The 17,088-nt window shown below is 46.9% G+C and overlaps 1 protein-coding gene across 5 annotated transcripts in view; it reads right to left on the bottom strand.

The window, feature by feature from the left end:
- Positions 1–17,088, bottom strand: part of Mob3b (MOB kinase activator 3B) — a 182,048-nt gene that overhangs the window by 16,346 nt on the left and 148,614 nt on the right. For all 5 annotated transcript variants that reach the window (XM_060373400.1, XM_060373397.1, XM_021642682.2 and 2 more), the window contains exon 3: positions 15,466–15,668. In XM_060373400.1, the coding sequence (XP_060229383.1) occupies positions 15,466–15,668 (203 nt within the window). The remainder of the gene's footprint in view (positions 1–15,465; positions 15,669–17,088) is intronic.

Below are 17,088 nucleotides of genomic sequence, written 5' to 3' on the forward strand. Positions count from 1 at the left end.
TTTAAAGTGTTAAGCAATTTTTACTTGTGGCTTTGTTCTTTTTTGATTTTTGTGACATTACAGGGCCTAGAAGCTTAGATTTGCTGGTGACAAGGGGCAGTGTGTGGTAATGAGGTCACCTTGTTTGACTCCCTAAAAAAGAGAGGAAGCTGGCAGCACTAAAAGCTTCAGTCCAAGAGAGAAAGGAAAGACACTCCTCCTCACCCCTGCACATTTCTCCTCTCCCCCAACAGCAATAAAGATACAAATCACTGGTCTTTTGTTTTCGTGTTTTAAGACGGGGTCTTTCTATATAGGTCAGGCTGACCTTGACTGTTTGATCTTAGGCCTCTGTCTCCCAAGTGCTAGGATTGAGCGTGCACTAGCTTAGGTCCTGGGGGGCTGGGGAGATGGTTCAGTCGGTAAAGTCCCCACTGCGGAAGCACAAAGACGTGAGTTCGGATCTCCAGCACCCATGTGAAAATCTGAGTTGGCAAGGGCACTTTGGTGAGCCCAGATTTGGAAGGGATGGGGACAGATAGGGGATAATCCACGCAGCTCCCTGGGCCAGGCAGCCCAGCAGAAGCAACGAGAACCTGCTGTTCAGGGTTAGTGGTGGGACCGAGGCTGGGGCTGGAGACAGTGGCTCAGGGTTGAGAACACTGGCTGCTCTTCCAGAGGAACTGGGTTCAATCCTCAGCATCTGCCTGGCGGTTCACAACCATCTTCCACCCCAGTGCTGGGTGGTGTGATGCCCTCTTCTAGCCTCTGCAGGCACCAGACACAGGTTGGTGCACATACATATCGGCAAAATACTTATCTGCATGAAGTAATTACAAAAGCAAAATGAAGAGATAAGGAAGACACCAATACTAATGTCTACCTTCCACATGCACACACACATGCCCTCATACACATGTGCACACACCCAGATGACTATATCCATAGCACACATGCACACACAAACACACAAAGAAACGGGTGTGGAGATGAAGGGTACTTAACAGTGAGTCTGAGCAAACAATGGGTTTAATTGATTCCACTGAACTCTACACTTTAGAGTAGTGAGGGAGCCAAACATCTAATGCACATTTTACCATAAAACAATTACAGTAGAGAGTCATTTGAAAAAACTCAATTCTAAAGGTTTTTTTTTTTTTTTTGTGACAGGGTTTCTCTGTGTATCCCTGGCCGTCCTAGAACTCACTCTGTAGACCAGGCTGGCCTCGAACTTACAGAAATCTGCCTGCCTCTGCCTCCCTGAGTTCTGGGATTACAGGTGTGCATCACCATGTCTGTTAAAAAAAGCTTTTTACACAAAACAAAACAAGAAAAATCCCCAGAGAAGGAGCTTTTAAAGATATGAAGCTTTGTTGTTAAAGATAAGCTTGTGTGTTTGTGTGTGTGAATGTGTGTTTGTGTATGTGAGTGTGTGGTAATATGTATATGTATGTTTGTGTATATGCATATTTTCAAGAAAATACCCATGCTCCACCAATTCAATCCTCTCTATTGCTTTCAGTCTCAGAAATGTTTTAAAGAATTCTGACACTTAGAAGGCAGAACACCAAGGACTTCTGCAGCCTCAAAGGAAACCAAAATAATTATGTCTGAGAACCTGTTATAACTCCAATAGCTCACATCTGTGATACCGGAAGAGGATACCTGCAGTCCTGAGCATCTATTAAAAGTCCTCACTGTGCTCAGGCAAAGGCTGCTGCAACCCGGAGGGAAAGAGTATGTACTAAAAGTCAAAACCACAACAGAAACCCAGGCCTGAAATGGAAAGGGGACCCAAGCAGACATGGAAAGTTTTCCTCTGCAATAGATGCCGTAAAATTCAAGTGTGGATATGACTAGACAGCTTTCTCTAATTCCATATGCTAATGTTTTCCAAAAGCTAGGAAGAGAAACTCCCACAGCATGTGCTTTGAGTTGCCTCCTCGGGGCAGGGCGGAGCGCGGCTCCTGAGGCTCTCCTGTTTGGAATATCTGCAGCAACGGCAGCTGCTTATGGCGGAGCCTGGCAGTGATGGGGTCAACGCTCTACATGCCAATCAGCGACAACGCTGGGCTTAAGTGAAGCTGGGGACAAGGGAACAGCATGCTCCTTGTCCTCCGCTGTCGGCAGCAATGCAGTCACTGCAGACCAGCATGGAGAGCCAGTATGAAACAGCATGGTTTGCAGTAGACGCAACTCAATCAAATAGCCATTGCTGGGCTAGTTCATCTAAAGCCTGTGTACCCAGTCACCATGGACCTTACACACACACACACACACACACACACACACACACACACACACACACATGGTAGTCTCAGAACTTATGGATTTTCAAGATAAACCTCATAAAGCACACGTGCCAGGTACACATTGCCAAGTTTAACAGGACAGAACGTGTCAACCCCAGCAAGTGTGCAAACGGATGGCTCCTAAGCAAACTGTCATTCCTAGAAGAAGATTCAGTTTAAAATTTAAAATTAGGACGACTCCTTTAATGAGTTTCTTATCTAAAATTCTGAAGCATTCACATAAACCGATGCAGTCTCGGTTTCCTTTGGTTTGGAAACAAAGGGCCTCTGTGTCCACGATGAAGCTCTAGCGGGTGTTGCAATGGAAGCAGAGTACACTGAAAGGCAGTAACTAGCTGTGTCACTGTGGAGCTGGAGCCAGAGGGAAGCTAGAGCTCCTCTCCCCAATCTATTGATTTATAAACTTTCAGAAACGGGAACCATTTCTCCTTACATGACTCTACACAGAGTCCATACAGAGATGTGTCAGCTCTAACAGAAGAGAAGGAGGGGCCCAACACTGGACTCAGGCTTCACACAGTGTAGTCACAAGAATTGGTGACCCAAGGACCATTGTTTGGCTCATCCTGACTATGTCTGACATGGCAGCTTGAATGAGAATAGTACCTACAGGTGTCTGTGCTTCAGTACTTGGTCCCCAGTCGGTGGAACTATTTGGGAAGCATTAGGAGGTGTGGCCTCGTTGGAGGAGATATGTGATGGGACTGGGCTTTGAGGTTTAAAAAGACCCATTTCTCATGCCTCTCTCTTTGCCTCATGGTTGTAGATTAATATGTGAGCTCTTAGCTGTTTCTTCAATCCACCTAACGCTAGCTCTCTAAAACCGGAAGCCTGATTAAATCTTTTTATTTATAAATTGCTTTGGTCATGGCGTTTTCATCACAGCAACAGAAAATTAACTAAGACATTTAAAAATATTTTAATTATATAGTTTCAGACATGTATACAACACATAAAACCACTTTTACCACCTCCTCCCAAATCTCTCTCTTATGTTCATGTCTTTGTTTGTGACCCACTGAGGGTAGCGGGGGCCATCCGTTTGACCATGGCTTTGGAGCTATCTGTTGTAGCCTGGTGGGCTCAGCCATAAGTACACAGTGGAAGACAGTGATTCCCCCTCTCCAGAATCTATCAGTAGTTAATGGTTCAGAGGTTAAGGGTAGGCCCGGTGAGCCCTTCCTTGACTGATTGTTAATAGGGCTGGTCTTGTGTGGGCCCAGTTCAGGTAACTACAGTTATTGTGAGTTAGTGATGACAATGGTTGTAACAAGTCTAAAGATGGCAATCCACAGCCTTTCAACCTATCTTTCAGCTCTTGTGTATTCTCTGCTGTCCTATTATCTCGCCAGAAGATAAGGCAGGACCATTCCTATGTAGACACAGTGAGAAGGTTCAAGCCTAGCCCTGAGGGCTCCATTACTTCCTAGGCGTGTATGAGGGAGTGGGTGTCTAGCACAAGTGAGGGAGGTCCCAGAAGCTTCAGAGCCTGAGGATGTGCCATTGTCCCCTTCTGTGGGCAGAAGGGGCCAAACACCAGGGGGCCTAGACAAGGTATTGGGTGTGGTGGTGATTCTGAGGGAAAAGATAGAGAAAAGAAAAGTACATCTGAGCTTGAAAGAAGAGAAGTGGGACCAGATATCCTCTTCTACGAAGTGAAGGGGCTATCTTCAGGCTCGGTGAGCTTGTTGACCTCAATTCTACTCAATTTGGAAAATAGCTGCTATTACTATTACTTTCGTAGTGAGGTGCGGGGATTGCCTGCATTGCAAGCACCTAGGGGCTGCTGAAAATGTGGAATCGTGACTAGCACTGTGGATCAGTTGGTAGAGTGCTTGTGTGGCATGCATGAGCCCCTGGGCTCAGTGCCCAGCATGGAGTAACTCGGGCATGATTAGCACAGGACTGAAATCCCAGCACTTAGGAGGTGGAGGCAGGAGGATCGTAAGTTCAGGGTTGTTCCCGGTAGGGTGCTTGATATATAAGCATAATATAAGCTGGGCGGGCAGTGAGGAGCCAGGAGACGGGTCGGGGGCAGTTATTGTAACTGCACACTAACAGGCAGTGACCGGCTGGCCGGTCTAGACAAACTGGTAAGCTCCAGGTTAGGGAAAGCGATAGAGGAAGCTGCTTAATCCCACATACAAGTGTACCTGCACACAGGCGCGCACACTGTCCTCCTCCGCACTCAGACCTAAAATAACCCTCAGCTACACAAGATGTCTAAGGCCAACTACATAGGCTGCGTGAGATCCTGCCTCAAAAACCAAAACCACCCAGGAAGGCAGCACTGTGAGCTGCATATCTGGCCTTTGCACTGGAATTTTTAATAGTGGGCCACACACACCTATCCTTCATAAGCTCCTCAGATGCTCTGACACAGGAAATGTTTGTGAACCACCACACTCAGGCTCCCTGGTGCTCACCCTTGACACTCCGTGAGAGCCACTGAGAGAGCTCTGCTTTGTCTGAGCCCTTAGAGATTGTGACCTAACATGTCAGAGGTATTCCCAGGTGATGGGCAGTAGCGAGGTTTACAGCTACTCACAACTATTGCCAGAGGCACGGGGGTGGGGTGGGGTGGGGGCTGTACAGCTGTGGTAGGGGAGAACTTAGGAGCCAGGTCTTGGGGATATAATTCTCACGTATGGCATGCAGTGGGGCTGGGAAGACAGCTGAGGTGATGAGAACTTTGGCCAGAGTTGAGCAGCTTCAGAAACTGCCCAGAGGCCTTTCCTGCCAGTGGCTATAGGACCTTTCCTTCGTGTCTGTTTTTAGCTCTAAATATGCACATATGTAAGAGCCTGAAACTAAACAGCACTAGAAACTTCATTACCAGAGGGTTCCTCTTGTGTTTGTCTAACACATGAACCATTTTTGTTATTATAAAAAAAAAAAAAAAAGGTATTCTAATTGTCCCTTAGAGATAACTTTTTACTCTTCTGTTAGTCTTGTTAACCACCCAGGAGGCAAGGGAGTCAAAATCTCTGAGCAGAGGCCTGTCAAAACATTGTCCTTATGAAGACTGAAGTCTTAAAAAATATGTTGGATGCATTTACCAAGTATATTCTTAAAATAAAATTGATCCAGGCACAGTAAAATGCTTCTATTTAAATGAACAGTTTGATGAGTTTTGACAGATGTTTGCTTCCTATAAACATGTAACCATGACACAATTAAAACATATCCATCATTCTCCAACATTCTGTTATGTCTTTGCAGGCAATCCCCTGGCCCCAGCGGTGGCCCCAGCCAACCACTGATCAGCCTGCATTAGGCTGTTCTGGAGTCTGATGTAAATAGACTCAAACTGCATGTACTTTTGGTGTCGGGTTTCTTTTGCTTGGCACAATGTTTTTAAAGATCTACTGATAAGCATGAGTTAGCAGCGGCTTTTCTTAACATCCATTGCCTCGTGCGCATCCCAGTCAGTACGCAGGCCTGCAGGACCCTGCTTCAGAAAGACGAGCAGCACTCTGCAGTGCAAGGCAGGTTACTGCGCACTGAATGGGAAGCGAGACAGGGGCTTTTTTCCACAAAGGCAGTGTGCTGAGACCATCGTGAGGTAATGGGAGTTCTCAGCGAGCCAGAGGACTTCTGAAGAAACGTGCTTAATGAGGAAAGGGGAGGAAAGGTAGGAGTCAAAGGCAGACATCACCGGCTTAAACGTTTTTAACATCTATGACTGTTTAAGAGAACATCCCCATATTCCTCTCTTCAAGTGCTGGAGCTTAGACGTGAGCTGGGTTTAATAACTCACTGCTGAGAAGTAGCAAAGGGTGCAAAGGCCGCTTTCTCATCTCCAACACGAACCCAGGGTGGCGTCTGTCTTGGTTGCTCTATTAAAGGGAAGAACAGTCACCCTCAGGGAAGTGACAATTAAACCAAGACCCGAAGGATGAACAGGACTTGGGAGGGCGTGGGCGACTAGGTACTTGCCTGTATAACAACCCACAGGTGAAAGTCTGAGGCCCATTCAGAGGACTCCGGGAAATCCCCTTTAGAGTGATTGCACATCTCTTTCTTCATCCAAATCTAACTGCACATCTTTATTTATTTTCCAGTTACACGCAGTCACTGTAGACTAGGAATCCATTCTTACTAATGAGGCAGGTTAATGTCAGCTAGTCCCAATTCCCAGTCGATGTGATGGTTAACTGTATATCTGGCCTTTACGTGTGCCATCACTTCGTGGGAAGAGGTCCTCAGATTGCACAAGTAGCCCCCCGGAAGTCCCTATGTTAGAGACAATCTGTAGTGTTTTCTCCGTGGTTTTGGTGCAGTGGGTGGAGGAGTGATGAGTGAAGATCCCACGCTGTATTTCCACAAGTAAAATCTTTCTTCATTCAAGTCCAAAGCTGATACTCACTTGACACTTTTTGAGCCAAAGAATCTCATCTTATCTGGCTGGGAAATTCGAGCTAGTCTGGATCACACAAGGCAGCCAGCGCTTGGCAGGCTTGTGTATGGGCGTCAAGCCACACTGCCTATCCCATTTTCATATAAACGTTGAAGATGATGAATTAATCCCTGCAGTGACTGACATCTGCGGCAATTCCCAGCACCAAAGAACACAGTAACAAAAAAAAAAAAAAAGGAAAAATTATTTGATATTCCAGAAACTAATGGACTCCTAATATTTTGTGCTAATATTTGTGCTTCCCTGACATGGAAGATCTGATGGAAAGCCCAAGGAGAAGTGCTGAGCACATAGTTTTGAGTTTTATCTACAAACGAGGAGAGAAGCGGCTTAGCAAAAACAAATAGACTGTATTAGGAGCCTGAGGAACTAAATGGAAAGACACTCACTGGGGCAGCATCGGGACAGTTTTGGGCACATCAGAGAGCCACTGTGTAGGGAGAGGGTATTCACAGTGTTAGGAGGTTAGTCCCGAGGACAGAAGCTCAGAGTCAGTGATGCCTGAGAGCCTCTTTCATTGCCGTGACATGGCAAGAACCACCAGTCACACGTGACCTCTGAGCCCTTGTGCTCTAGGTGTTTCGATTAAGGATCTATTTTTAATCTTTCCTCTGGCTTTACCTAAAGTCACCAGTGGCTGGTGCCTGCTGTGTTCCTGATGGCATCTTAAGCAATGGATTAAAGAACACTGTCTTTAAAGCCACGAGCTTCTAGCTTGTCCTGGTCAACTTGACACACTTGCCATCATGGACTGGGTGGGTCAACAGAGCTGGAAGACCACCAGCAGCTGAGAAGCAGATGAAATCACAAGCTAAAATGAGAACAGCTACAGGAATGTATTAGTGTTTAAAAAGACTTTTATATTTTAAGCTGAAAGGTTAAGTACTTAGAATCTGTTGTGACTGGAGTATCATCGTCCATCTAAAGGATGGGCCACTCAGAGATGTGGTATACTGTGAATCAGGCTGGCAATGGCCCCTGCAGGTAGGAAACGGAAAATGATAAAAACCAGGTTGTCACTGGGGTAGGGACAGCACGGTTAGTTACGTCTGGCTTTGTGTTTTGTTAATATCTTAGTGAAGAGAGATAAAGTTTAACAGCAATAAAGAATAATTTCAGCAAAGTTTTTTATAGTTATTGTACATACACTTAGGTTTAAATTTGATAAGTTACATTTGTAGGGGTCATTCGATGATTTAGATGAATCGTTTTCAACAAATCCCTTTTGTTCTCTTTAAAACTTGAAGTTGGAAACAACAACAGAGGTCTTTTCAGAGCAAGTGGAGGAACCTGAACCTTTTATTTTCATGTAATTTTAATTAATGTTAGTGGCCAGCTAGGAGAGAGGCCAACTCTGTTCTTGGTCCCAGCACAGAGGCTGTGTGAGCTTCAGTCTTTGGTGGTAAGGCCTTTTATGGCATAAAGCTTGATTTTTTTTTCTGATTACATAAATGATTCATGTTTGTGATAGAAAGCCTGAAAAACCCAAGGAGTTATGCATAAAAAAAGTAGCATTTTCAGTAACTCCATTAAAAGAAGACCACAGTTTTTCAGCTGGTGGGCTACACTAATTGTTTAAGTACATGACAGGGCGGGGCAGGAAGACCATGAGTTCGAGGCCAGCCTGGGCTACAAAGTAAGAACCTGTCTCAAAAACAAAATTCTCCTTCAAAACCAAACTCAAATCTTTCAGAACAAATAGCGAGAGGATCGCTGTTGGTACTTTTTGATGTATTTCCTCTTCCTTTATGGTCATATGATTTTTAGTGATTCTGGAATACAGTTTCAAATCTTGCTTTTATTACTGAATATTACATGCTGACAACTCTTCAGCTCACATCATCTTACCTCTAAGAAAATAATTCAGGGCGTGAATTGAATCAGACTCACATCTCATTCTTGACTCGATTAAAAACAAAATAATGTGACAGTGCCCACCTCCCAAAAGAAACCAGCCACCTGCCATCCTACAAACAGAACCTAACACTCGCTGGCCAGCAATAGGGAAGAATAATCAGGTTAAAGATGCGTGCCTGATGTCCCACAGTGCGGTGAGCTGAAGGCAACACCTTGCTATTTTTCAAAAGCACACTTGCATAAGTCCGCCGAAAGCTCCTAAAAGGATCCCTGGCAGGACTCTGGCTCTTCTCTTGGCATTTGGGTTGCTGTGAACAGGCACCAGCTGATGTATACACACACACACACACACACACACACACACACAGTCCCTGTTCTGCATGAATTCATGCACACATACACACGTGGATCACCTGAATTAGCAGAGTGAGTCTCATGAATGAACACAGACTAAGCTTTTCTATGAGCCGAGTCCATCTCTCTGCTGCTCCGACTGGCCTCCAGCCAGGAGGACCCCTAAACAAAGATGGAAGGTCATATTGGACAAAAGATGACAAGCCTGGTGATTTACAATGCCGAAGATCAGAGTCTCGGTCCATCAAGCCTGGGCAACTCTAGAGCTGATGTCCTTAGAAAATGGGGAAACTGAGACCCAGATGCATTACAAGCCTCATCCAGGGTCAGACAAGTAATGTGGTAACATGAGATGTGATTATGCAGGCCAGATCTCAGGCTGCAGCCCTTTCTTCTCCAGTGGCGGTGCCCAAGGCCGAGCCACTTGGCTGAAAGTCACAGAGCCCGCCTGACAAGCGGCTGTCTCGAGGCTTCTATCCAGATGATGCTCGGAAAGAAAAGATCCTTTCAAGAGCCCCACAATGGCTCTTCACTGCTAGCTATTCAGGGAGAAGCTTGGCTCATGCAAAAGGCTCTGCTTCTTTTCATAGTGCTGACCTGATCTTGTGTGGCAGGCCAGGCCACTGGACTCCCTCGGGCTTCTCCCAGAAAAGGGCAGGCCTGGCTTGGCCACCTCCTAGGGGGATGCAAGGTCAGTCCATGCTTGTGCCCAAATGACTAAAGGTTAGGCTTCCACGAGACAACGTACTCTCCAACCCTGGTCCTCACATTGGTTTTCAAAGCTCCCATGTTAATGTGATAGTTTTGGTGCAGAGAACCATGAACATGAGGCAGCAGACGCCTACCTACTAGGGACGGACTGAGAGGGGTACTTTGGGGCAACAAAACATTAGCAATGAGAGATGGTGAGGGATGTGGATCATATGTTCTCCTTGTTGAGGACCAGCGACAAGGATGACAGGATGAAATAGTATATGTTAAGCGCTTCGTAGAGGGGCCAGCGAGATGGCTCAGCAGGTAAAGGTGCTTGCCACCAAGCTGACATGCTGAGTTTGATCTCTGGACCCCATGTCATGGAGGGAGAAAACCAATTTCCACCAAGCTGTCCTGTGACTTCCACATGGGCCCTCTCCAGCCCGGCTCCCATCCTGTCAGACCCACCGAATCAGAATTTGTGTCTTAGCAAGACTCTACACAGTGGAGTCGCAGATAGAGACAGATTGGAACTATGTTCTACTTTCAACAACTGTAATTCATGTAGCCAGGATCGGGCTCATGTATAGGCTGCACCTCCAGGATGCGTCTTTACTGCTAGAGATAAGGAAACGGAGCCCTGGGGAGAGACTGGGAAGGCCTGGGGTCAGGCCACTCAGGGGTCAGCAGGCACTTTAGGGTGAACTAGTTCCCTCCTCCCACCAGCCTCTTTCTTAAAGGAGCCCCACCAGCTCTTCATTCACAGCTAGTGCAGCGCTAACAGCCCTCTTTGAGTTTGCTTTTGTATTTAGCAAAAGGCCATCAAACGCGGCACTTGCTGTTTGCGCCTGCTAACCATAATTCTGATTAGATCAAATCCGGCAGCTGACTCCCAGGCTGCCAGGGCCAACAGCAACTTGCTTATTCGATGAGGGCCTGCTCCATTTCCCGATTACCAGCATCACTTGGGCTTTCTTTCCCCCAGCTGCAAAGCTGCTTGAATTTGGTCATCTTCAGTGGTTGCACTCACATGAAAACATGGATTACTTTGCCATCCTGCCTGCCTCTCTCTACCCGCTGGAGAGCAAGCAGAATGATGTGCATGTGTCTCTCTGGGTTTCCAGGCTGCAGGTTGGGCTTCAGAGGTGAGTATTGGGGCTCACTGGGGCTTTAAGGCAAGCTCTGCAGGCTGACAGTCCTGTTGGCCTTCACTCGGCTGCCCAGGGTGACCTCCTGACAGTGTCTGAATTCCAAATTGATTTCCTACCCAGAGGCCAGACAGGATGAACAATTGTCCAAATTCCCTGGAGACTAAGCCCTTCCCACCCCCCAACACAGGCTCTAAGATGGACAGGGCTGGTTACCTTGTGTCTGCTGCAGTAGGACCCTGAGGCGGTACCACAGGGTTCAATATTTCCTGGGTGAATCAGTCTGTAATCTGGGGCAGAGGCATTGTAGCTCTGTGTTACACTGTCAGGTGTAATGTTTAAACACATCCCTTCACTGGTATGCATCTTAATTTCCTTTTAATCTCTATCATAAAGCAGTCAGGATAAAGCTGTATTCTGTGACATCGGCTGAGATAAGGGTGATGCCAAGGAGGAATGGTTGGCTATATATAATCCTTTTGAACAGTGTACATCATCCTTAAATTATTCTTCCCAATTAAAAAAAAGAAAATTCAAGTATTTATCATGTACCAAGCACCATGGACAATTGGCATACATCTTATTTACTTCCAGCCCTTACAGAACTTACGGCCCTGAGGGATAGACAGGTACAAATACAAAAATAACTACGTTTGCTCTGAGGCTACCCAAGGAATCATGAGGTGGATGAAAGGCCCTGAGAGCCAGGGAAGGAGAAAGTAGGGTCATTTACTGAGTGCTAACCCCTGTAAATTCATTAGCGGACTTATTAGCTAACACTTCTTAAGTACATACTATGCACCTAATCTATTTAATTTTTGCAATTCCATTATGTTTTACTCCACAGGATGAGGAAAGTGGTGGTTTGAAAAATGATGTATCTTTTCATGGTTGCCACTCAGTAAGTGAAGTTCTGGGGTTTGAACCCTGGGGTTGAGTCTTATGCTGGCTGTGTGTGATACAGCCTACCCTGGTGGGAGCCTCCTGATAACCCACCCGCCAAATGCTCAGTCGGCACTACTCCAGCGCAACCAGATGAGCCTGCACACAGAAGACTGCGGCTGGACACAGCAGAGGCACGGAGGGGGCCAGGTGAGGCTCCACACTCCACACGGTAGAATTCCAAGCAGGACTCCAGGAATGCCCCACCCATGGCGAGGGGCAGGCTGCTGTTTCAGAGGAAACTAGCTGAACAATCTCTGCCCTTTGGCCTCCAGTCACATGACACAATGAAGAACCCAAGACCAGAATCTGAAGGCAAATTCATCCTCTAGGGACAAAGTAACATATCTATTATTGCATATTTTCTAGACTGTGTTGTAAGTTTCCTTTAAACTTATCTTTCTTAGGTGATAGCTGAACAATTTGCTTTGAGCAGTGGAATATTCAGCTGGAATATACAAAGTAAAAATACATCCATTGTGGGCCAAGGAGATGGCCCAAAGTAAGAAAATACTTTACAAACTTAGATGTATTCGTTTGTGATGCTAGCTCTGATTGCAATGCGTACGTTGCAACATTAGGCGGAGAGTTAGATATTCTAGCAACATTGACACAATGTCATCAGTGCCAATCCACAAGTGTAACAGTGTAGCGACTCTGGACACACCAAGCATCTGAGCCTGGCACCATGTAACTGCTGTGGGTTTTTAAAAGTGCCTTATCCTATGTGTATGGAGGTTTTCCCTGCAGATAAGTCTGCGCACCATGTGCATATCTAGTGCTGACAAAAGCCAGAAGAGGTTGTTGAATTTCCTGGAACTGGAGTTACAGACAGCTGTGAGCTGCCAGGAAGGCGCTGAGAATCAAGGTGTGGGCCTCTGGAAGAGCGGGCAGTGCACTGAGGAGCTGTTCAACTGTTCATCTCGCCAACCCCTGTTCTTGAGACAGGGCTCTCTGGCTCTCTCTGTGAAGCTCTGACTGGCCTGGAACTGTCCAGGTAGATCAGGCTAGACTCAGAATTGCACCAATCCTCCTGAGTTTGCCTCCCAGAGCGTTGGGATTATAGGCATGTGTCGCCATACTTGGTCATCATGTAACCATTAAACTCAGAAACCTTCACATTATCTAATCCTGTGATGTACAGGTTTGAGTCTGTGTAAACAAGCAAACACATAATTTCACGTAATTATTTTAAAACTACTTGTTACAATGACTACTTGTTCCTACTACTACTTATTACGATTAATTTTCCTGTCACCATTCTTAATAAAATGTAAATGTGTGAAGAAAACAATTTAAGTACGAGTTAAAGAAGCACAAACCTTGGGGTGGGGAGCCCAATGCTTCTCCTGTCATTTCCAGTGTTAACAATCCCTGGTTAGGATAATCATGTCTCCCTCCTCCCCCAGCCCCTACAGAAGTTCATTGTAGAATACTGGCTTGTTCAGGGCCTGGCTGAGAGGCCAGGACTGCAAGGCAGCTCCTGGTACTACCAGGTGCTCCAACTCCTTCAGCACACTAACAGCACAACTGAGAGGTTTTTGATAGCGAAGCAAGGCTTTCTCTCCTTGCTGGTTTGCCCCAGCTTTACCCTACAATAGCCCTCATGCTTCTGTGCACAAAGAAGAACTTGACAGGCAGCCCTATCCATCTTGTTTATGCAAAACTGAAAGTGTGTCTGGTGGAGCTCTTTTGGTGGCCTCTGGGGACCCTGGTCCCGTCTACGTGGATGTGGCTCCCCATAGGAACTGAACCCCAAGGCCCAGCAGCAGTCTTTCCTATCTCTTCGCAGCAAGGCCCCTCTCTTTCTACTGTCCTTGACATTTTCTGAGATTAGCTTTATCAGCTGTGTCCAGGGTTTAACTCTGGAGTTTTTTGTACAGCCTTTTTCTCTTGCCATGGTTATTTACGCTCAGCAGTCTTTACGCTGAGCAGCAACAAACCCACCGTTTATGACTTTTAGTTGCTTTCCACAGGAGTCTGTACTGAGGCTCAGCGATAACTTGGTGGCAGCCCCCAGCAGCTTTCTAGGAACCCAGTGTGGAAGAAAATGAAGAAGAGCACCTGTTCTTTACCCAGTGACGTGAGAGACTTTTCACCTGTGTGCAAAGGAAACTGCTGTGTATTCCAGGGTGCAATTGTAGACCATGAATTAAACTCCTAAAGGTAACATAAGATTCAACAACATCTCGTTTAATGATACGGCACAGTATCTGTGTAGCTAATACATCTTTTATTTATATTTATTCATTTTGCTTCCTTAACAGCCGGGAACTTGCTGACCCTGGGAGCAAAATGTCCCCAACCCCCACCCCAAGGCAGCGAGTTAATACTTGATATGGCAAACTGTGTTTGTACACAGCCAATATAAGCCAGGCAGTCCAGAGCCCACGGCCAACCACCTTCCCCATTAGGCTGTCAGACAAAGACCGTGGGATAAGGTAAGGGATGGCTAGAGCAGCCTGAGTGCCTCAAGCCTGCTGAGTCCCTAAGTGAGTCCACCCAATGCCCATTTCTCTGCCCCCTCTAGTTCCTCCCCAATCGGTTGTTTCTCCACACAGCTGGGCTCAGCTCTTGTTGTGGGGATATGTGAATAGGACACAGTATTTTGTCAGTGGTAGTCATGTGAGCTGTTGACCTCAGGTCCCCGAATAATAACAAAACATGATTTCAAACGTGCAGTCAAAGAAAGACAGGTGAGAGCAGAGAAGACACCCTGCCTCTGTATTTTGGTAACTATTCAAAAAGACTTGGGATGAAACTTACTTTGTCAATTCTATTTCGAAAAACTACACTTTAACTCTTTCCAGAGAAAAAGGCTGATTTTAATAGAAAGCAGTGTGCCGAACGGGCAGACAGGTACTCAGCGGCACTGGGGACAGCTGCAAGGCAAGCACCCACATTAAGGGGAACCTGTTAGAACCGTCTTGTGGGTCCTTGGCTTCTCAAGCACATACTAAAGCCAACAGGGACTTATAAAGCAAATAGACGCAGGGGATGGAGGGGGAGCACAGTGGCTAAGAGCACCTGCTTTTATTTTTGGAGGACTCCGGTTCCATGCCCAGCCCTGCATGGCAGCTTACAAGCATCTGTAACTCCAGTCCTAGGGCATTTGAGACCCTCTTCTGGCCTCCACATGCAGATGGTACACAAACATATGTGCAGGCAACACACACACACACACGCATAAAATAAAGATAAATAATCTCTTTTTAAAACAACAGAGAGAAAGCAGACGCCATTGCCCTGTATAGAAAGGTAGGGCTTATTCTCAAGCGTTCTGGACTCTGCTACACTCACAATGGCTTCACCCCAGGGGATTCGGTATAAAGAGCACAGTGCCCAAGACACCAAGCTCTTCCTTAGGGCTTCTCTCTGCGCCAGAGGAAGCTTCACTTGACTTTGTGTGCCTAGCAGCCGACTTACAATGAGTGCTAAGAGCGCGTCTGTTGACTACGGGGATAAATGTTTCTCACCATCACGGACTAATGGTGATAGATCAGAAGTGTCTCTAAGAAACTGAGTAAATGACCTCAGAGTCGAGCTTCCCTAGCCCAAACCATCACAGAGGAATCATGTCACCATGTCATGTCACCTCCTGAGAGCAACTAAGACCCTGATCTGGTGGCGGTGGACATTTGGCCGCACCCTGGCCCTTCGCTGACCACTGCACTGCACCGTTGCTGCAGTTCCCTCCCGACGGCTAGAGGGCGCTTTCCGAGGCGCCCGCAGTGTCCGGAGACACCGCCGAGCCGCTTACCAAGGGCTCCAGCTCCTTCCGGTCTATGAGGTTCATCTCCGTGACGAAGTAGTAAAAGTGCTTGTAGCAGGTGTTGACGTGAGCCTCTGCACCCATCACGATGACGCGGTCAAAGTGGTGGATGTAGACGTGGACGAAGACCCGGAAAAGGCGGCAAAGGATCTTCTTGCAGATCTGAAGGAAGTTCTTTGGGAAGGGAACACCTGGAGGAGCAAAAAGAACAGTATGAAGCCACTGAGAAGGGTCTTTTCCTCTTCTAAGAATAAACGGCAGGAGGATGCTGCGGTGGGGGTGGGGACCTGGTACTCCTTCTCACACACGAAAAAACACCGTCCCACTTCCGGGTCCAAGGCACCAGCCACCAGTGGGCAGCGGGCCATGGAGGCTCAGGGTCAGCACAATTTTGGATTTCTCCAGGTAACTTCAGATATCTGGAGAATTGTGTAAACCTGCTGCCTTGAAAGGGGTTAACAGTTAAGGCGTACTCCTTTAATCCCAGCTTCAGGACGGCCGAGGCAGGCAGATCGCTGTGAGTTCCAGGCCAGCCTGGTCTACAATGCGAGTCCTGGACAGCCAGGACTACACAGAGTAAATCTGTCTTGAAACAAAACAAAACCCCCAAAAGAAAAAGAAAGGTTAACAATTAATTTGAAGTTTTGAAAAATTCCTGCTGCTAAAACAAAACACCTCTCTACATTAGACTTAGCCCACAAAGCTACCCACTTGCAAATTTTGATTGAAAGCATTTCCCACAGTGTTGTCTCCAAGGTGGGCAAATTAGACTCCATTCGCCCCACTCATTTTGTTCCATCTCTTTGAGACAGGTAGGTGTTGAGGGGGTGTGTTTTCATGACTGGGAAAGGGCAGGCGGCTGGGAGAGTCACCTGGATTTCCTGTCTGATGGTCACAATTCCCAGCTGGGTCCAAGCATCAAGCAGCAGAATGGCAAGCCCATGGCCCCTCTCTGCCTCTGAAAAGCTACTTAAACTCTCCATACTTACCCGGCTTTAATAGGAAGCCAGCTGTAATGGATTTCAAAGTTAAACAGACTTTGCTTGAATTCCTGCTCTGCCCCTGTCCCAGCTGTATGACCAGGACCAGTTATTTAACGTTTGGTCTCTCACCTGGAAAGGAGGGGTCAGCGCAAGGCTTTCTCTGCAGGGTGGGGAGGGTATGACAACGTGTTAGATCCTCTTATGGTGCCTAGAATGCAGCAGGAGCTCACACTCAGGGCTGGTACCATCTCTCTGCACTGTTTAGTCAGAAACATGTGGCCACTGTGAAGAGGAAAACTTCCTTATCCAGAAAAGACGTGTGTAAGCACCGTCTTTCACCGCACTGGACAGTAGTGGTCGTGGGCGTGTGCCAGGTCCTCAGAAGCTTGCGGCTCCTAGCTCTGCAGGGACCTGGGGCAGTTATCTGCTGTGAGCTGTTCTGTCAGGGGAACCTCCTGGTATCCTTTCCCCTCCAGGGCAGAAGAGGAGAGATGGAATATGTCTGCAAGTCGGCTGTGATGGGATTTGCCTCTCCAGGGCCTTGCATGAACACCAGCTTTTCTTAAGAGTTAAAGCCAACACAGTGAACAAACCCAGAGTGCAGCACAGTGATGGCTGAACGATGGGG

The sequence above is a fragment of the Meriones unguiculatus genome, chromosome 20, assembly GCF_030254825.1.
Source record: "Meriones unguiculatus strain TT.TT164.6M chromosome 20, Bangor_MerUng_6.1, whole genome shotgun sequence".
Classification (NCBI taxonomy): domain Eukaryota; kingdom Metazoa; phylum Chordata; class Mammalia; order Rodentia; family Muridae; genus Meriones; species Meriones unguiculatus.